A 20,166-nucleotide genomic window follows, 5' to 3' on the forward strand; every position below is an offset into this window, starting at 1 on the left:
TTTGTACACCTCTCTGTGTGTGGAGTAAAGGTGGTCTAGAGTTCTTTTCCCTCTGGTTGCACATTTAACATGCTGGTAGAAATGAGGTAAAACGGATTTCAGTTTCCCTGCATTAAAATCACCGGCCACTAGGAGCGCCGCCTCTGGATGTGCATTTTCTTGTATGTTTATGGCCGTATATACAGCTGGCTGAGTACGGTCTTAGTGCCGGCATCGGTTTGTAGTGGTAAATAGTACGGTCTAGCCCCCCCCCCCCCCCCCCCCCCCCATTGAGTTAGCCTGCCCCGGAGAAGGTTTCGTTGCCATAGAAACGGACCTGGCTAAAAAGGTTAAGCCACATTCCTATGACCAGCTTTCCTCGAGTTCAACTCCAAGTTAACTCCCTAACTCCTCAAACCTGATTGGTAGGATACCCCTCATTGACACGGAGTGTCTGGTACAATAACGTAGCTGTACATAGACTCTCACCTGGCACGTGTTGGTCAGCGAAACGTACGGAGACGATGTAGGAGCCTGGTTCTGATGGGCAGTAGGAGACAACACACGTCCCATCCTCCATGTCCTGGGTCTGGATGTCCACCTTACTGGGCCCCTCAACAGATAGGGCCAGACCCCCGTAACCTGGGTGACGACAGAGTAGACAACAACAGTCAGACCCCTGTAGCCTAGGGGACAACAATACCAGTCAGACAGACAATTCTGGGAGTGAGACTGAGCAATGAGGCGTTGCCAAAGTGGCGCAGCGGTTTAAGGCACTGCATCTCAACGCTTGAGGCGTCACTACAGACCATGGTTTGATTCCAGGCTGTATCACAACCCGGCCGTGATTGAGCGTCTCAGGACGGCGCACAATTGGCCCAGCGTCGTCCAGATTAAGCCGGTGTAGGCTGTCATTGTAAATAAGAATTTGTTCTGACTTGCCTAGTTAAATAAAGGTTAAAATATATATATTTTTAAATGCATTCAGCAGTCATGTCAGTTGTCAATTGTTAAAGATACCATTGTATGACTAAATCAAATGATGCTTTTTAACAAACCAAACAAACCACATTATACAGCCAACAAAAAGACTAACTTAGTAACAGAATCACAATTCAGGTTTCCAGAAAGAATAGTTCCGGTTTGCCGTAATACAGTGTTAAAGGTCAAATAAATAACCCCATTACGTTCATTCTCTTCCTGTATATCTGAAGTTCTGTTCCATACCCAGTCTGATTGGAGGCCGCACCATTCTACCCAATCACAACGACTGTGTCCCAAACGGCAGCCTGTTCACTACGTAGTGCACTACTTTTAACCAGGGCCAATAGGGTTCCATTTGGGACACAGACACTGACTCCACAACATCCTAGGCCCTACCTAAATCACACTGTAGATGTTTTGGCTGAAATGTATTTTCTCACTTACGTTATCTACCGGAACCTGAGACACCCCCAGAGACCGTGTGTTAAGTGTGTGTGAAGGTGTGAGAATCAATAACGGGGAACATAAGCGCTGTGGTACGGCTCCCAACTGAACGAGACAAGAATGAGCCGTGGTAACCGTGTGTGTGTGTGTGTGTGTGCTCTAACAGCTAGCCACCCTCTTCATGTCATCACCAGGCTATGAGGTCTTAAATCTCTAATGTATAGGAGTCCATAGGCCAGCTAATAGTATAAACATAGTATGTGCTACGTAACCATCCCTTTAAAAGCACTGCTACAATAATCCCCTTTTAACTGTCCAAAGCAGTAGAGCCACCCCGGGGAACTCAGAAACCAGGCCCGGGGAACTCAGAAACCAGGCCCGGGGAACTCAGAAACCAGGCCCGGGGAACTCAGAAACCAGGCCCGGGGAACTCAGAAACCAGGCCCGGGGAACTCAGAAACCAGGCCCGGGGAACTCAGAAACCAGGCCCGGGGAACTCAGAAACCAGGCCCGGGGAACTCAGAAACCAGGCCCGGGGAACTCAGAAACCAGGCCCGGGGAACTCAGAAACCAGGCCCGGGGAACTCAGAAACCAGGCCCGGGGAACTCAGAAACCAGGCCCGGGGAACTCAGAAACCAGGCCCGGGGAACTCAGAAACCAGGCCCGGGGAACAGGAACTAGAACGTGAGGTTAAGTGTGAAAGGCATGCAGTCATGTATGAAGCCAGGACACTAATTCCCCAACCCCCATGGCCTCTTAAAGCCACCATTTCAATATGAGACTAATTACTTTAGGTGGGGGGGGGGGGGGGGGGGGGGGGGTGGTGGTAAGAGTCCCGCTGGGTGACCCTGGGCCGTTGTAATACCTAGAACCAGCTATAGGGTACTATTCAAGACACTCGCCTGCTTCTCGTGTGTCGACCACAAAGTCGGACATGTCGAAGGTGTGTCCCTCGACCAGCCCCTGTCCGTACACCTTGACCTTGGAGGCGTCGCCGATCTCGGATTGCACAACCATGATTGTGATGGGGCTGTTGGGAACATGGCAGCCATTCTTCTTGATGCTCACCACGTGCTCCCCAACCTCCCTCGGGATGAAGGAAATACCTGGGGAGATGGGACAGAGAGGAAGGGGAGAGAGACCGAAAAGAGGGGGAGGACAGGTAGATGGGACAGAGAGAGGGGGCAGGGAGAGAGAGACAGAAAAGAAGGGTAGATGGGACAGAGAGAGGGGGCAGGGAGAGAGAGACAGAAAAGAAGGGTAGATGGGACAGAGGGGCAGGGAGAGGAAGAGAAAAGAGGGGGAGGAAGGGTAGATGGGGGTTAGAGGCCCTGCTAAACTATTTCAATCTACACAGATTACAGGTATTCATTTATTATAGGTCACACAAATACATACCAGTGCAGTCACCTGTAAGTAACCCTATTCGTACATCGTATATCTCATTACATACGTCACCTGTAAGTAACCCTACTCATACATAGTATATCCCATTACATCACCTGTCTCAATACTTCATTGGCAAACAAATGTAATTCCTCAAGAAAACTCCCACCCATTGTCAGTTGAATCATCTGAATAACAATGGTTGGTTAACAGCAACGTAGTTCACCCAGAACTAGCAGCCCTTCAGTCAGCTGAATCAGTGGGTAACGGAGGGTAAACAGACCTTCTGTGTGAAAATGCATTGAAAGTATAGGGAGCGTTACGGTCACATCGCGGCCGGCGATCAGTTATTCCACCCATTTTTTTTTTTAACCATTGCAGAATAATAATCAAGACTGTACATGTTAATTAAAGCTCTTTTCCAGGACAAATAGCTGTCAGAGAGGGAGCAGACCTACTTTACAAGATGGATGGTTGTTGGGCTGGCAGGTCTGGGGTCAGGTCTTACCCACGTGGTTGTCGGTCTGGGGTCAGGTCTTACCGACGTGGTTGTGGGTCTGGGGTCAGGTCTTACCCACGTGGTTGTGGGTCTGGGGTCAGGTCTTACCGACGTGGTTGTGGGTCTGGGGTCAGGTCTTACCGACGTGGTTGTGGGTCTGGGGTCAGGTCTTACCGACGTGGTTGTGGGTCTGGGTCTGGGGCCAGGTCTTACCGACGTGGTTGTGGGTCTGGGTCTGGGGCCAGGTCTTACCGACGTGGTTGTGGGTCTGGGGCCAGGTCTTACCGACGTGGTTGTGGGTCTGGGGCCAGGTCTTACCGACGTGGTTGTGGGTCTGGGTCTGGGGCCAGGTCTTACCCACGTGGTTGTTGGTCTGGGGTCAGGTCTTACCCACGTGGTTGTTGGTCTGGGGTCAGGTCTTACCCACGTGGTTGTTGGTCTGGGGTCAGGTCTTACCCACGTGGTTGTTGGTCTGGGGTCAGGTCTTACCCACGTGGTTGTTGGTCTGGGGTCAGGTCTTACCCACGTGGTTGTTGGTCTGGCCTCAGGTCTTACCCACGTGGTTGTTGGTCTGGGGCCAGGTCTTACCGACGTGGTTGTGGGTCTGGGGTCAGGTCTTACCCACGTGGTTGTGGGTCTGGGGTCAGGTCTTACCCACGTGGTTGTGGGTCTGGGGTCAGGTCTTACCCACGTGGTTGTGGGTCTGGGGTCAGGTCTTACCCACGTGGTTGTGGGTCTGGGGTCAGGTCTTACCCACGTGGTTGTGGGTCTGGGGTCAGGTCTTACCCACGTGGTTGTGGGTCTGGGGTCAGGTCTTACCCACGTGGTTGTGGGTCTGGGGTCACCGACGTGGTTGTGGGTCTGGGGTCACCGACGTGGTTGTGGGTCTGGGGTCACCGACGTGGTTGTGGGTCTGGGGTCAGGTCTTACCGACGTGGTTGTGGGTCTGGGGTCAGGTCTTACCGACGTGGTTGTGGGTCTGGGGTCAGGTCTTACCGACGTGGTTGTCGGTCTGGGGCCAGGTCTTACCCACGTGGTTGTCGGTCTGGGGCCAGGTCTTACCGACGTGGTTGTGGGTCTGGGTCTGGGGCCAGGTCTTACCGACGTGGTTGTGGGTCTGGGTCTGGGGCCAGGTCTTACCCACGTGGTTGTGGGTCTGGGTCTGGGGCCAGGTCTTACCCACGTGGTTGTTGGTCTGGGGTCAGGTCTTACCCACGTGGTTGTTGGTCTGGGGTCAGGTCTTACCCACGTGGTTGTTGGTCTGGCCTCAGGTCTTACCCACGTGGTTGTTGGTCTGGGGTCAGGTCTTACCGACGTGGTTGTGGGTCTGGGTCTGGGGTCAGGTCTTACCGACGTGGTTGTGGGTCTGGGTCTGGGGCCAGGTCTTACCCACGTGGTTGTTGGTCTGGGGTCAGGTCTTACCCACGTGGTTGTTGGTCTGGGGTCAGGTCTTACCCACGTGGTTGTTGGTCTGGGGTCAGGTCTTACCCACGTGGTTGTTGGTCTGGGGTCAGGTCTTACCCACGTGGTTGTTGGTCTGGGGTCAGGTCTTACCCACGTGGTTGTTGGTCTGGGGTCAGGTCTTACCCACGTGGTTGTTGGTCTGGCCTCAGGTCTTACCCACGTGGTTGTTGGTCTGGCCTCAGGTCTTACCCACGTGGTTGTTGGTCTGGGGTCAGGTCTTACCCACGTGGTTGTTGGTCTGGGGTCAGGTCTTACCGACGTGGTTGTGGGTATGGGGTCAGGTCTTACCGACGTGGTTGTGGGTCTGGGGTCAGGTCTTACCGACGTGGTTGTGGGTCTGGGGTCAGGTCTTACCGACGTGGTTGTGGGTCTGGGGTCAGGTCTTACCGACGTGGTTGTTGGTCTGGGGTCAGGTCTTACCCACGTGGTTGTCGGTCTGGGGTCAGGGGTCAGGTCTTACCCACGTGGTTGTCGGTCTGGGGTCAGGTCTTACCCACGTGGTTGTTGGTCTGGGGTCAGGTCTTACCCACGTGGTTGTTGGTCTGGGGTCAGGTCTTACCGATGTGGTTGTTGGTCTGGGGTCAGGTCTTACCGACGTGGTTGTTGGTCTGGGGTCAGGGGTCAGGTCTTACCCACGTGGTTGTCGGTCTGGGGTCAGGTCTTACCCACGTGGTTGTTGGTCTGGGGTCAGGTCTTACCCACGTGGTTGTTGGTCTGGGGTCAGGTCTTACCCACGTGGTTGTTGGTCTGGGGTCAGGTCTTACCGATGTGGTTGTTGGTCTGGGGTCAGGTCTTACCGACGTGGTTGTTGGTCTGGGGTCAGGTCTTACCGACGTGGTTGTTGGTCTGGGGTCAGGTCTTACCGATGTGGTTGTTGGGTTGTCTCTTGAGCAGACAGGGTTCGTCGCGGCCAGAGGGGGCCTTGATGCTGGCGGTAAGTAGAGACAGGTCAGTTTCTGTAATGTCCAGGGAGAAGTCCGCTGCAGAGCCCAGCTTCAACTGGGAACAACGTTTCTCCTCTGCAAAGAGACACAGACGGGGTTTAGTGAGTTAGAGGCAGTCACATTGACCATTCAGGATGAGAGATGTAGAGAAAGACTTTTCAGGTCAGGGATGGGCCTTTTCAAAGAGCTATAGTGTCAGCAGGGTTTTGTTCCAGCCTAGTACTAACACACCCAACTTACCTCTTATTTTATAAACCAATTATACCAATAGTTATCCAGACATCAGACAAACTATGATTAGGAAGTAGTGTTGAACGGGAGAGACAAAATGTATTACAATTGAATTTGAATGAACTGATTGAGGAGGATAAAGGGTGATTGAATTTAGAATAAGTAGTAGAACTGCTTCTGTCACACACAAAAAACGTACTTTGTCAGAAAAAGCTGTAATTGGACTGTAGCTTATTACTTAAACTGCGTTTTTTTTTTACTCTAAGAGAAACGAAAACGGTCTGTTAAATTCCATCATATTCTTAAAATATGTGTTGACTGAATATACACAAGTGATGTCTGCTAAATTAACAAGTTGTGTTTAGTAGTCTCCGCTACTAAGCACAGATAAATATATATTTTCAAAGACCTGTTATTTAATATAGGTGTTTTATTGATTATTTACTGGCAGAATGTTAAATAGTTAATATAAATAATGATCTGGTGTCATTGGTGAGAAGTGAGTGGTCTGGTGTCATTGGTAGAGAGTCTGGCAGAGAATGGAGTGGTCTGGTGTCATTGGTCGAGAGTCTGGCAGAGAAGTGAGTGGTCTGGTGTCATTGGTAGAGAGTCTGGCAGAGAATGGAGTGGTCTGGTGTCATTGGTCGAGAGTCTGGCAGAGAAGTGAGTGGTCTGGTGTCATTGGTAGAGAGTCTGGCAGAGAATGGAGTGGTCTGGTGTCATTGGTCGAGAGTCTGGCAGAGAATGGAGTGGTCTGGTGTCATTGGTCGAGAGTCTGGCAGAGAATGGAGTGGCCTGGTGTCATTGGTAGAGAGTCTGGCAGAGAATGGAGTGGTCTGGTGTCATTGGTCGAGAGTCTGGCAGGGAATGGAGTGAAAGTGCACTAAGGACACAACGCTGTGGGCCAGGTGGAAATGGTTTAGCAGCCGCTCCAATAAATTAGAATACAAAAGAAGCCATCCACTCGACGGGCTCTCAGCAGGACAGACTCGTGATGAGTGTAGGGACTTTAAACCTATTAAATGGATGTTTGTGAGGCATGTCACTTCACCCATCTCTTTGCGTAGTCCACCACATGCAGTTCTAACCCCATTTGGATGGATCCATAACCATTTACTAAGGGAATAAATATCACTGAATGACAGAAATATTGGAATAACGTAGGCTAATGAAGGAAACAAGTTGTTTCTTACTGAAACTCCCAAAAGTCATCCCAATTGTTATGATGGGTCAGCTATTGCTTCAAATCCTAACGTGTAGTCAACTATTTCAGCCCTGTTTTACACTGCTCTGAGACAAGCATGGGGACTGGTCTTGATAAATCAGATTGACATTGTTCACTGAACTTCCGTTTGGGTTTTGGTTAGACTACAATTAGGGTGTGGAAATGTTAGGCTCATTTTGCTCTTCACTCAGTAACCTCGGCCTACTCCCGACCAGTCAAGTTGTACTGCGTCATCTTTTCCTAACGGAAACCCTAAGGCCTACATAAGATGCAGTAAAATGCATTTTCCTTTTTCTTGGAATACAAAAAACACCATAATATGAAACAATTTAATAAAGATAAAGAGCACAACAAATAAAATAATAACTCAAAACAACTTAGAATCAATCTCATTATAGTCTGTTCTAACAAAAATAGTTTTTAAAGTCAAATAAAAACAGTCAAACGCATTCGTGAATTAAATGCTTTAACCGACACGTTGCGATTTATTCATCGTTTAATTATACAAGGCTCCCTTTGTTGTTTCGTTATATAACTGAAATGCTTGAATGTTTTTGAAAGACATGGATGACATACTGTATATTGAAGTAGGCCGGTATGCCAATAAGTAAGTTCTGCTACAAACAGCTAGAGTAAACAGGACTGTTAAACCTACAACTCCATGTCATTTAAATAACTTCTCAAAGACGCCCTCTGGTGGCCAAACGAGGATTAACAGCAACAATGACTCACAGTAGAATACTATGATGTCATGCACTCCAACGTGCCATACCGCAGCATACCACAAGCTGAACAACCACTGTTTCACCATGTGCTTTTCTCTCCGAGTGTGTGTGTGTGCGTGTGTCTCTTACCAGTGATCCTAGCTGTGTGTGTGTGTGTCTCTTACCAGTGATCCTAGCTGTGTGTGTGTGTGTGTCTCTTACCAGTGATCCTAGCTGTGTGTGTGTGTGTGTCTCTTACCAGTGATCCTAGCTGTGTGTGTGTGTGTGTCTCTTACCAGTGATCCTAGCTGTGTGTGTGTGTGTGTGTCTCTTACCAGTGATCCTAGCTGTGTGTGTGTGTGTGTGTCTCTTACCAGTGATCCTAGCTGTGTGTGTGTGTGTGTCTCTTACCAGTGATCCTAGCTGTGTGTGTGTGTGTGTCTCTTACCAGTGATCCTAGCTGTGTGTGTGTGTGTGTCTCTTACCAGTGATCCTAGCTGTGTGTGTGTGTGTGTCTCTTACCAGTGATCCTAGCTGTGTGTGTGTGTGTGTCTCTTACCAGTGATCCTAGCTGTGTGTGTGTGTGTGTCTCTTACCAGTGATCCTAGCTGTGTGTGTGTGTGTGTCTCTTACCAGTGATCCTAGCTGTGTGTGTGTGTGTGTCTCTTACCAGTGATCCTAGCTGTGTGTGTGTGTGTGTCTCTTACCAGTGATCCTAGCTGTGTGTGTGTGTGTGTCTCTTACCAGTGATCCTAGCTGTGTGTGTGTGTGTGTCTCTTACCAGTGATCCTAGCTGTGTGTGTGTGTGTGTCTCTTACCAGTGATCCTAGCTGTGTGTGTGTGTGTGTCTCTTACCAGTGATCCTAGCTGTGTGTGTGTGTGTGTCTCTTACCAGTGATCCTAGCTGTGTGTGTGTGTGTGTCTCTTACCAGTGATCCTAGCTGTGTGTGTGTGTGTGTCTCTTACCAGTGATCCTAGCTGTGTGTGTGTGTGTGTCTCTTACCAGTGATCCTAGCTGTGTGTGTGTGTGTGTCTCTTACCAGTGATCCTAGCTGTGTGTGTGTCTCTTACCAGTGATCCTAGCTGTGTGTGTGTGTGTGTCTCTTACCAGTGATCCTAGCTGTGTGTGTGTCTCTTACCAGTGATCCTAGCTGTGTGTGTGTCTCTTACCAGTGATCCTAGCTGTGTGTGTGTCTCTTACCAGTGATCCTAGCTGTGTGTGTGTCTCTTACCAGTGATCCTAGCTGTGTGTGTGTCTCTTACCAGTGATCCTAGCTGTGTGTGTGTCTCTTACCAGTGATCCTAGCTGTGTGTGTGTCTCTTACCAGTGATCCTAGCTGTGTGTGTGTCTCTTACCAGTGATCCTAGCTGTGTGTGTGTCTCTTACCAGTGATCCTAGCTGTGTGTGTGTCTCTTACCAGTGATCCTAGCTGTGTGTGTGTCTCTTACCAGTGATCCTAGCTGTGTGTGTGTCTCTTACCAGTGATCCTAGCTGTGTGTGTGTGTGTGTGTGTGTCTCTTACCAGTGATCCTAGCTGTGTGTGTGTGTGTGTCTCTTACCAGTGATCCTAGCTGTGTGTGTGTCTCTTACCAGTGATCCTAGCTGTGTGTGTGTCTCTTACCAGTGATCCTAGCTGTGTGTGTGTCTCTTACCAGTGATCCTAGCTGTGTGTGTGTGTGTGTGTCTCTTACCAGTGATCCTAGCTGTGTGTGTGTCTCTTACCAGTGATCCTAGCTGTGTGTGTGTCTCTTACCAGTGATCCTAGCTGTGTGTGTGTGTGTGTGTCTCTTACCAGTGATCCTAGCTGTGTGTGTGTGTGTGTGTGTGTGTCTCTTACCAGTGATCCTAGCTGTGTGTGTGTGTGTGTGTGTGTGTCTCTTACCAGTGATCCTAGCTGTGTGTGTGTGTGTCTCTTACCAGTGATCCTAGCTGTGTGTGTGTGTGTCTCTTACCAGTGATCCTAGCTGTGTGTGTGTGTGTGTCTCTTACCAGTGATCCTAGCTGTGTGTGTGTGTGTGTGTCTCTTACCAGTGATCCTAGCTGTGTGTGTGTGTGTGTCTCTTACCAGTGATCCTAGCTGTGTGTGTGTGTGTGTCGCTTACCAGTGATCCTAGCTGTGTGTGTGTGTCTCTTACCAGTGATCCTAGCTGTGTGTGTGTGTCTCTTACCAGTGATCCTAGCTGTGTGTGTGTGTCTCTTACCAGTGATCCTAGCTGTGTGTGTGTGTCTCTTACCAGTGATCCTAGCTGTGTGTGTGTGTGTGTCTCTTACCAGTGATCCTAGCTGTGTGTGTGTGTGTGTCTCTTACCAGTGATCCTAGCTGTGTGTGTGTGTGTGTCTCTTACCAGTGATCCTAGCTGTGTGTGTGTGTGTGTCTCTTACCAGTGATCCTAGCTGTGTGTGTCTCTTACCAGTGATCCTAGCTGTGTGTGTGTGTGTGTCTCTTACCAGTGATCCTAGCTGTGTGTGTGTGTGTGTGTGTCTCTTACCGGTGATCCTAGCTGTGTGTGTGTGTGTGTGTGTCTCTTACCGGTGATCCTAGCTGTGTGTGTGTGTGTGTGTGTCTCTTACCGGTGATCCTAGCTGTGTGTGTGTGTCTCTTACCAGTGATCCTAGCTGTGTGTGTGTGTGTCTCTTACCAGTGATCCTAGCTGTGTGTGTGTGTGTCTCTTACCGGTGATCCTAGCTGTGTGTGTGTGTCTCTTACCGGTGATCCTAGCTGTGTGTGTGTGTCTCTTACCGGTGATCCTAGCTGTGTGTGTGTGTCTCTTACCGGTGATCCTAGCTGTGTGTGTGTGTCTCTTACCAGTGATCCTAGCTGTGTGTGTGTGTCTCTTACCAGTGATCCTAGCTGTGTGTGTGTGTCTCTTACCAGTGATCCTAGCTGTGTGTGTGTGTCTCTTACCAGTGATCCTAGCTGTGTGTGTGTGTCTCTTACCGGTGATCCTAGCTGTGTGTGTGTGTCTCTTACCGGTGATCCTAGCTGTGTGTGTGTGTCTCTTACCGGTGATCCTAGCTGTGTGTGTGTGTCTCTTACCAGTGATCCTAGCTGTGTGTGTGTGTGTCTCTTACCAGTGATCCTAGCTGTGTGTGTGTGTGTGTGTCTCTTACCAGTGATCCTAGCTGTGTGTGTGTGTGTGTGTCTCTTACCAGTGATCCTAGCTGTGTGTGTGTCTCTTACCAGTGATCCTAGCTGTGTGTGTGTGTGTCTCTTACCAGTGATCCTAGCTGTGTGTGTGTGTGTGTCTCTTACCAGTGATCCTAGCTGTGTGTGTGTGTGTGTGTCTCTTACCAGTGATCCTAGCTGTGTGTGTGTGTGTCTCTTACCAGTGATCCTAGCTGTGTGTGTGTGTGTCTCTTACCAGTGATCCTAGCTGTGTGTGTGTGTCTCTTACCAGTGATCCTAGCTGTGTGTGTGTGTGTGTGTGTCTCTTACCAGTGATCCTAGCTGTGTGTGTGTGTGTGTGTGTGTGTCTCTTACCAGTGATCCTAGCTGTGTGTGTGTGTGTGTGTGTCTCTTACCAGTGATCCTAGCTGTGTGTGTGTCTCTTACCAGTGATCCTAGCTGTGTGTGTGTGTGTCTCTTACCAGTGATCCTAGCTGTGTGTGTGTCTCTTACCAGTGATCCTAGCTGTGTGTGTGTGTGTCTCTTACCAGTGATCCTAGCTGTGTGTGTGTGTGTGTGTGTCTCTTACCAGTGATCCTAGCTGTGTGTGTGTGTGTGTGTGTCTCTTACCAGTGATCCTAGCTGTGTGTGTGTGTGTGTGTGTCTCTTACCAGTGATCCTAGCTGTGTGTGTGTGTGTCTCTTACCAGTGATCCTAGCTGTGTGTGTGTGTGTCTCTTACCAGTGATCCTAGCTGTGTGTGTGTGTGTCTCTTACCAGTGATCCTAGCTGTGTGTGTGTCTCTTACCAGTGATCCTAGCTGTGTGTGTGTGTGTGTGTCTCTTACCAGTGATCCTAGCTGTGTGTGTGTGTGTGTCTCTTACCAGTGATCCTAGCTGTGTGTGTGTCTCTTACCAGTGATCCTAGCTGTGTGTGTGTGTGTGTGTGTCTCTTACCAGTGATCCTAGCTGTGTGTGTGTGTGTCTCTTACCAGTGATCCTAGCTGTGTGTGTGTGTGTCTCTTACCAGTGATCCTAGCTGTGTGTGTGTCTCTTACCAGTGATCCTAGCTGTGTGTGTGTCTCTTACCAGTGATCCTAGCTGTGTGTGTGTCTCTTACCAGTGATCCTAGCTGTGTGTGTGTGTCTCTTACCAGTGATCCTAGCTGTGTGTGTGTGTCTCTTACCAGTGATCCTAGCTGTGTGTGTGTGTCTCTTACCAGTGATCCTAGCTGTGTGTGTGTCTTACCAGTGATCCTAGCTGTGTGTGTGTCTCTTACCAGTGATCCTAGCTGTGTGTGTGTCTCTTACCAGTGATCCTAGCTGTGTGTGTGTGTGTGTGTCTCTTACCAGTGATCCTAGCTGTGTGTGTGTGTGTGTGTCTCTTACCAGTGATCCTAGCTGTGTGTGTGTCTCTTACCAGTGATCCTAGCTGTGTGTGTGTGTGTCTCTTACCAGTGATCCTAGCTGTGTGTGTGTCTCTTACCAGTGATCCTAGCTGTGTGTGTGTGTGTGTCTCTTACCAGTGATCCTAGCTGTGTGTGTGTGTGTGTGTGTCTCTTACCAGTGATCCTAGCTGTGTGTGTGTCTCTTACCAGTGATCCTAGCTGTGTGTGTGTCTCTTACCAGTGATCCTAGCTGTGTGTGTGTCTCTTACCAGTGATCCTAGCTGTGTGTGTGTCTCTTACCAGTGATCCTAGCTGTGTGTGTGTGTGTGTGTCTCTTACCAGTGATCCTAGCTGTGTGTGTGTGTCTCTTACCAGTGATCCTAGCTGTGTGTGTGTCTCTTACCAGTGATCCTAGCTGTGTGTGTGTGTGTCTCTTACCAGTGATCCTAGCTGTGTGTGTGTGTGTGTGTGTGTGTGTCTCTTACCAGTGATCCTAGCTGTGTGTGTGTGTGTCTCTTACCAGTGATCCTAGCTGTGTGTGTGTGTGTGTGTGTGTCTCTTACCAGTGATCCTAGCTGTGTGTGTGTGTGTGTGTGTGTCTCTTACCAGTGATCCTAGCTGTGTGTGTGTGTGTGTGTGTGTCTCTTACCAGTGATCCTAGCTGTGTGTGTGTGTGTGTGTCTCTTACCAGTGATCCTAGCTGTGTGTGTGTGTGTGTGTCTCTTACCAGTGATCCTAGCTGTGTGTGTGTGTGTGTCTCTTACCAGTGATCCTAGCTGTGTGTGTGTGTGTGTCTCTTACCAGTGATCCTAGCTGTGTGTGTGTGTGTGTCTCTTACCAGTGATCCTAGCTGTGTGTGTGTGTGTGTCTCTTACCAGTGATCCTAGCTGTGTGTGTGTGTGTGTCTCTTACCAGTGATCCTAGCTGTGTGTGTGTGTGTGTCTCTTACCAGTGATCCTAGCTGTGTGTGTGTGTGTGTCTCTTACCAGTGATCCTAGCTGTGTGTGTGTGTGTCTCTTACCAGTGATCCTAGCTGTGTGTGTGTGTCTCTTACCAGTGATCCTAGCTGTGTGTGTGTGTCTCTTACCAGTGATCCTAGCTGTGTGTGTGTGTCTCTTACCAGTGATCCTAGCTGTGTGTGTGTGTCTCTTACCAGTGATCCTAGCTGTGTGTGTGTGTCTCTTACCAGTGATCCTAGCTGTGTGTGTGTGTCTCTTACCAGTGATCCTAGCTGTGTGTGTGTGTCTCTTACCAGTGATCCTAGCTGTGTGTGTGTGTCTCTTACCAGTGATCCTAGCTGTGTGTGTGTGTCTCTTACCAGTGATCCTAGCTGTGTGTGTGTGTCTCTTACCGGTGATCCTAGCGGTGTGTGTGTCTCTTACCGGTGATCCTAGCTGTGTGTGTGTCTCTTACCAGTGATCCTAGCTGTGTGTGTGTGTCTCTTACCAGTGATCCTAGCTGTGTGTGTGTGTGTCTCTTACCAGTGATCCTAGCTGTGTGTGTGTGTGTCTCTTACCAGTGATCCTAGCTGTGTGTGTGTCTCTTACCAGTGATCCTAGCTGTGTGTGTGTCTCTTACCAGTGATCCTAGCTGTGTGTGTGTCTCTTACCAGTGATCCTAGCTGTGTGTGTGTGTGTCTCTTACCAGTGATCCTAGCTGTGTGTGTGTCTCTTACCAGTGATCCTAGCTGTGTGTGTGTGTGTCTCTTACCAGTGATCCTAGCTGTGTGTGTGTCTCTTACCAGTGATCCTAGCTGTGTGTGTGTGTGTGTGTCTCTTACCAGTGATCCTAGCTGTGTGTGTGTGTGTGTCTCTTACCAGTGATCCTAGCTGTGTGTGTGTCTCTTACCAGTGATCCTAGCTGTGTGTGTGTGTGTGTGTCTCTTACCAGTGATCCTAGCTGTGTGTGTGTGTCTCTTACCAGTGATCCTAGCTGTGTGTGTGTGTCTCTTACCAGTGATCCTAGCTGTGTGTGTGTGTCTCTTACCAGTGATCCTAGCTGTGTGTGTGTGTCTCTTACCAGTGATCCTAGCTGTGTGTGTGTGTCTCTTACCAGTGATCCTAGCTGTGTGTGTGTGTCTCTTACCAGTGATCCTAGCTGTGTGTGTGTGTCTCTTACCAGTGATCCTAGCTGTGTGTGTGTGTCTCTTACCGGTGATCCTAGCTGGTGTGTGTGTCTCTTACCGGTGATCCTAGCTGTGTGTGTGTCTCTTACCAGTGATCCTAGCTGTGTGTGTGTGTCTCTTACCAGTGATCCTAGCTGTGTGTGTGTGTCTCTTACCAGTGATCCTAGCTGTGTGTGTGTCTCTTACCAGTGATCCTAGCTGTGTGTGTGTCTCTTACCAGTGATCCTAGCTGTGTGTGTGTGTCTCTTACCAGTGATCCTAGCTGTGTGTGTGTGTCTCTTACCAGTGATCCTAGCTGTGTGTGTGTGTGTCTCTTACCAGTGATCCTAGCTGTGTGTGTGTGTCTCTTACCGGTGATCCTAGCTGTGTGTGTGTGTCTCTTACCGGTGATCCTAGCTGTGTGTGTGTGTCTCTTACCAGTGATCCTAGCTGTGTGTGTGTGTGTCTCTTACCAGTGATCCTAGCTGTGTGTGTGTGTCTCTTACCAGTGATCCTAGCTGTGTGTGTGTCTCTTACCAGTGATCCTAGCTGTGTGTGTGTCTCTTACCAGTGATCCTAGCTGTGTGTGTGTGTCTCTTACCAGTGATCCTAGCTGTGTGTGTGTGTCTCTTACCAGTGATCCTAGCTGTGTGTGTGTGTGTCTCTTACCAGTGATCCTAGCTGTGTGTGTGTGTGTCTCTTACCAGTGATCCTAGCTGTGTGTGTGTGTCTCTTACCAGTGATCCTAGCTGTGTGTGTGTGTCTCTTACCAGTGATCCTAGCTGTGTGTGTGTGTGTGTGTCTCTTACCAGTGATCCTAGCTGTGTGTGTGTTCTCTTACCAGTGATCCTAGCTGTGTGTGTGTCTCTTACCAGTGATCCTAGCTGTGTGTGTGTGTCTCTCTTACCAGTGATCCTAGCTGTGTGTGTGTGTCTCTCTTACCAGTGATCCTAGCTGTGTGTGTGTGTCTCTCTTACCAGTGATCCTAGCTGTGTGTGTGTGTCTCTCTTACCAGTGATCCTAGCTGTGTGTGTGTGTCTCTTACCAGTGATCCTAGCTGTTGTGTGTGTGTCTCTTACCAGTGATCCTAGCTGTGTGTGTGTGTGTGTGTGTGTCTCTTACCAGTGATCCTAGCTGTGTGTGTGTGTGTGTGTGTGTCTCTTACCAGTGATCCTAGCTGTGTGTGTGTGTGTGTGTGTCTCTTACCAGTGATCCTAGCTGTGTGTGTGTGTGTGTGTCTCTTACCAGTGATCCTAGCTGTGTGTGTGTGTGTGTGTCTCTTACCAGTGATCCTAGCTGTGTGTGTGTGTCTCTCTCTTACCAGTGATCCTAGCTGTGTGTGTGTGTCTCTCTCTTACCAGTGATCCTAGCTGTGTGTGTGTGTCTCTCTCTTACCAGTGATCCTAGCTGTGTGTGTGTGTGTCTCTTACCAGTGATCCTAGCTGTGTGTGTGTGTGTCTCTTACCAGTGATCCTAGCTGTGTGTGTGTGTGTCTCTTACCAGTGATCCTAGCTGTGTGTGTGTGTGTCTCTTACCAGTGATCCTAGCTGTGTGTGTGTGTGTCTCTTACCAGTGATCCTAGCTGTGTGTGTGTGTGTCTCTTACCAGTGATCCTAGCTGTGTGTGTGTGTGTCTCTTACCAGTGATCCTAGCTGTGTGTGTGTGTGTCTCTTACCAGTGATCCTAGCTGTGTGTGTGTGTGTCTCTTACCAGTGATCCTAGCTGTGTGTGTGTGTGTGTGTGTCTCTTACCAGTGATCCTAGCTCTGTGTGTGTGTGTGTCTCTTACCAGTGATCCTAGCTGTGTGTGTGTGTGTGTCTCTTACCAGTGATCCTAGCTGTGTGTGTGTGTGTGTCTCTTACCAGTGATCCTAGCTGTGTGTGTGTGTGTGTCTCTTACCAGTGATCCTAGCTGTGTGTGTGTGTGTCTCTTACCAGTGATCCTAGCTGTGTGTGTGTGTGTCTCTTACCAGTGATCCTAGCTGTGTGTGTGTGTGTCTCTTACCAGTGATCCTAGCTGTGTGTGTGTGTGTCTCTTACCAGTGATCCTAGCTGTGCGTGTGTGTGTGTCTCTTACCAGTGATCCTAGCTGTGCGTGTGTGTGTGTCTCTTACCAGTGATCCTAGCTGTGCGTGTGTGTGTGTCTCTTACCAGTGATCCTAGCTGTGTGTGTGTGTGTGTGTCTCTTACCAGTGATCCTAGCTGTGTGTGTGTGTGTGTGTCTCTTACCAGTGATCCTAGCTGTGTGTGTGTGTGTGTCTCTTACCAGTGATCCTAGCTGTGTGTGTGTGTGTCTCTTACCAGTGATCCTAGCTGTGTGTGTGTGTGTCTCTTACCAGTGATCCTAGCTGTGTGTGTGTGTGTCTCTTACCAGTGATCCTAGCTGTGTGTGTGTGTGTCTCTTACCAGTGATCCTAGCTGTGTGTGTGTGTGTCTCTTACCAGTGATCCTAGCTGTGTGTGTGTGTGTCTCTTACCAGTGATCCTAGCTGTGTGTGTGTGTGTGTCTCTTACCAGTGATCCTAGCTGTGTGTGTGTGTGTGTCTCTTACCAGTGATCCTAGCTGTGTGTGTGTGTGTCTCTTACCAGTGATCCTAGCTGTGTGTGTGTGTGTCTCTTACCAGTGATCCTAGCTGTGTGTGTGTGTGTCTCTTACCAGTGATCCTAGCTGTGTGTGTGTGTGTCTCTTACCAGTGATCCTAGCTGTGTGTGTGTGTGTCTCTTACCAGTGATCCTAGCTGTGTGTGTGTGTGTCTCTTACCAGTGATCCTAGCTGTGTGTGTGTGTGTCTCTTACCAGTGATCCTAGCTGTGTGTGTGTGTGTCTCTTACCAGTGATCCTAGCTGTGTGTGTGTGTGTCTCTTACCAGTGATCCTAGCTGTGTGTGTGTGTCTCTTACCAGTGATCCTAGCTGTGTGTGTGTCTCTTACCAGTGATCCTAGCTGTGTGTGTGTCTCTTACCAGTGATCCTAGCTGTGTGTGTGTGTCTCTTACCAGTGATCCTAGCTGTGTGTGTGTGTCTCTTACCAGTGATCCTAGCTGTGTGTGTGTGTCTCTTACCAGTGATCCTAGCTGTGTGTGTGTGTCTCTTACCAGTGATCCTAGCTGTGTGTGTGTGTCTCTTACCAGTGATCCTAGCTGTGTGTGTCTCTTACCAGTGATCCTAGCTGTGTGTGTGTCTCTTACCAGTGATCCTAGCTGTGTGTGTGTGTGTCTCTTACCAGTGATCCTAGCTGTGTGTGTGTGTGTCTCTTACCAGTGATCCTAGCTGTGTGTGTGTGTGTCTCTTACCAGTGATCCTAGCTGTGTGTGTGTGTGTCTCTTACCAGTGATCCTAGCTGTGTGTGTGTGTGTGTGTCTCTTACCAGTGATCCTAGCTGTGTGTGTGTGTCTCTTACCGGTGATCCTAGCTGTGTGTGTGTCTCTTACCAGTGATCCTAGCTGTGTGTGTGTCTCTTACCAGTGATCCTAGCTGTGTGTGTGTGTCTCTTACAGTGTCCTAGCAATGTGTGTGTGTCTTTTACCAGTGATCCTAGCTGTGTGTGTGTGTGTCTCTTACCAGTGATCCTAGCTGTGTGTGTGTGTCTCTTACCAGTGATCCTAGCTGTGTGTGTGTGTGTGTGTCTCTTACCAGTGATCCTAGCTGTGTGTGTGTGTCTCTTACCAGTGATCCTAGCTGTGTGGTGTGTGTGTGTGTCTCTTACCAGTGATCCTAGCTGTGTGTGTGTGTGTGTCTCTTACCAGTGATCCTAGCTGTGTGTGTGTGTCTCTTACCAGTGATCCTAGCTGTGTGTGTGTGTGTGTGTGTCTCTTACCGGTGATCCTAGCTGTGTGTGTGTGTCTCTTACCGGTGATCCTAGCGGTGTGTGTGTCTCTTACCGGTGATCCTAGCGGTGTGTGTGTCTCTTACCGGTGATCCTAGCGGTGTGTGTGTCTCTTACCGGTGATCCTAGCGGTGTGTGTGTCTCTTACCGGTGATCCTAGCTGTGTGTGTGTCTCTTACCAGTGATCCTAGCGGTGTGTGTGTGTCTCTTACCGGTGATCCTAGCTGTGTGTGTGTCTCTTACCGGTGATCCTAGCTGTGTGTGTGTCTCTTACCGGTGATCCTAGCTGTGTGTGTGTGTGTGTGTGTCTCTTACCGGTGATCCTAGCGGTGTGTGTGTCTCTTACCGGTGATCCTAGCGGTGTGTGTGTCTCTTACCGGTGATCCTAGCTGTGTGTGTGTGTGTGTGTGTGTCTCTTACCAGTGATCCTAGCTGTGTGTGTGTGTGTGTGTGTGTCTCTTACCAGTGATCCTAGCTGTGTGTGTGTGTGTCTCTCTCTTACCGGTGATCCTAGCTGTGTGTGTGTCTCTTACCGGTGATCCTAGCGGTGTGTGTGTCTCTTACCAGTGATCCTAGCGGTGTGTGTGTCTCTTACCGGTGATCCTAGCGGTGTGTGTGTCTCTTACCGGTGATCCTAGCGGTGTGTGTGTCTCTTACCGGTGATCCTAGCGGTGTGTGTGTCTCTTACCGGTGATCCTAGCGGTGTGTGTGTCTCTTACCGGTGATCCTAGCGGTGTGTGTGTCTCTTACCGGTGATCCTAGCGGTGTGTGTGTCTCTTACCGGTGATCCTAGCGGTGTGTGTGTCTCTTACCGGTGATCCTAGCGGTGTGTGTGTCTCTTACCGGTGATCCTAGCGGTGTGTGTGTCTCTTACCGGTGATCCTAGCGGTGTGTGTGTCTCTTACCGGTGATCCTAGCGGTGTGTGTGTCTCTTACCGGTGATCCTAGCGGTGTGTGTGTCTCTTACCGGTGATCCTAGCGGTGTGTGTGTCTCTTACCGGTGATCCTAGCTGTGTGTGTGTCTCTTACCGGTGATCCTAGCGGTGTGTGTGTCTCTTACCGGTGATCCTAGCTGTGTGTGTGTCTCTTACCGGTGATCCTAGCTGTGTGTGTGTCTCTTACCGGTGATCCTAGCGGTGTGTGTGTCTCTTACCGGTGATCCTAGCGGTGTGTGTGTCTCTTACCGGTGATCCTAGCTGTGTGTGTGTGTGTGTCTCTTACCGGTGATCCTAGCTGTGTGTGTGTGTGTGTCTCTTACCGGTGATCCTAGCTGTGTGTGTGTCTCTTACCGGTGATCCTAGCGGTGTGTGTGTCTCTTACCGGTGATCCTAGCGGTGTGTGTGTCTCTTACCGGTGATCCTAGCGGTGTGTGTGTCTCTTACCGGTGATCCTAGCGGTGTGTGTGTCTCTTACCGGTGATCCTAGCGGTGTGTGTGTCTCTTACCGGTGATCCTAGCGGTGTGTGTGTCTCTTACCGGTGATCCTAGCGGTGTGTGTGTCTCTTACCGGTGATCCTAGCGGTGTGTGTGTCTCTTACCGGTGATCCTAGCGGTGTGTGTGTCTCTTACCGGTGATCCTAGCTGTGTGTGTGTCTCTTACCGGTGATCCTAGCGGTGTGTGTGTCTCTTACCGGTGATCCTAGCGGTGTGTGTGTCTCTTACCGGTGATCCTAGCGGTGTGTGTGTCTCTTACCGGTGATCCTAGCGGTGTGTGTGTCTCTTACCGGTGATCCTAGCGGTGTGTGTGTCTCTTACCGGTGATCCTAGCGGTGTGTGTGTCTCTTACCGGTGATCCTAGCGGTGTGTGTGTCTCTTACCGGTGATCCTAGCTGTGTGTGTGTCTCTTACCGGTGATCCTAGCGGTGTGTGTGTCTCTTACCGGTGATCC

At 49.7% G+C, this 20,166-nt stretch overlaps 1 protein-coding gene across 2 annotated transcripts in view; it reads right to left on the reverse strand.

Moving 5' to 3' along the window:
- LOC120065519 (filamin-B) overlaps positions 1–20,166 on the reverse strand; it is a 120,775-nt gene that overhangs the window by 14,226 nt on the left and 86,383 nt on the right. For both annotated transcript variants that reach the window (XM_039016582.1, XM_039016581.1), the window contains 3 exons: positions 5,621–5,776; positions 2,311–2,514; positions 469–621 (listed from right to left, as the gene is read on the reverse strand). In XM_039016582.1, the coding sequence (XP_038872510.1) occupies positions 469–621; positions 2,311–2,514; positions 5,621–5,776 (513 nt within the window). The remainder of the gene's footprint in view (positions 1–468; positions 622–2,310; positions 2,515–5,620; positions 5,777–20,166) is intronic.

The sequence above is a fragment of the Salvelinus namaycush genome, chromosome 20 (assembly GCF_016432855.1).
Source record: "Salvelinus namaycush isolate Seneca chromosome 20, SaNama_1.0, whole genome shotgun sequence".
Lineage (NCBI taxonomy): Eukaryota > Metazoa > Chordata > Actinopteri > Salmoniformes > Salmonidae > Salvelinus > Salvelinus namaycush.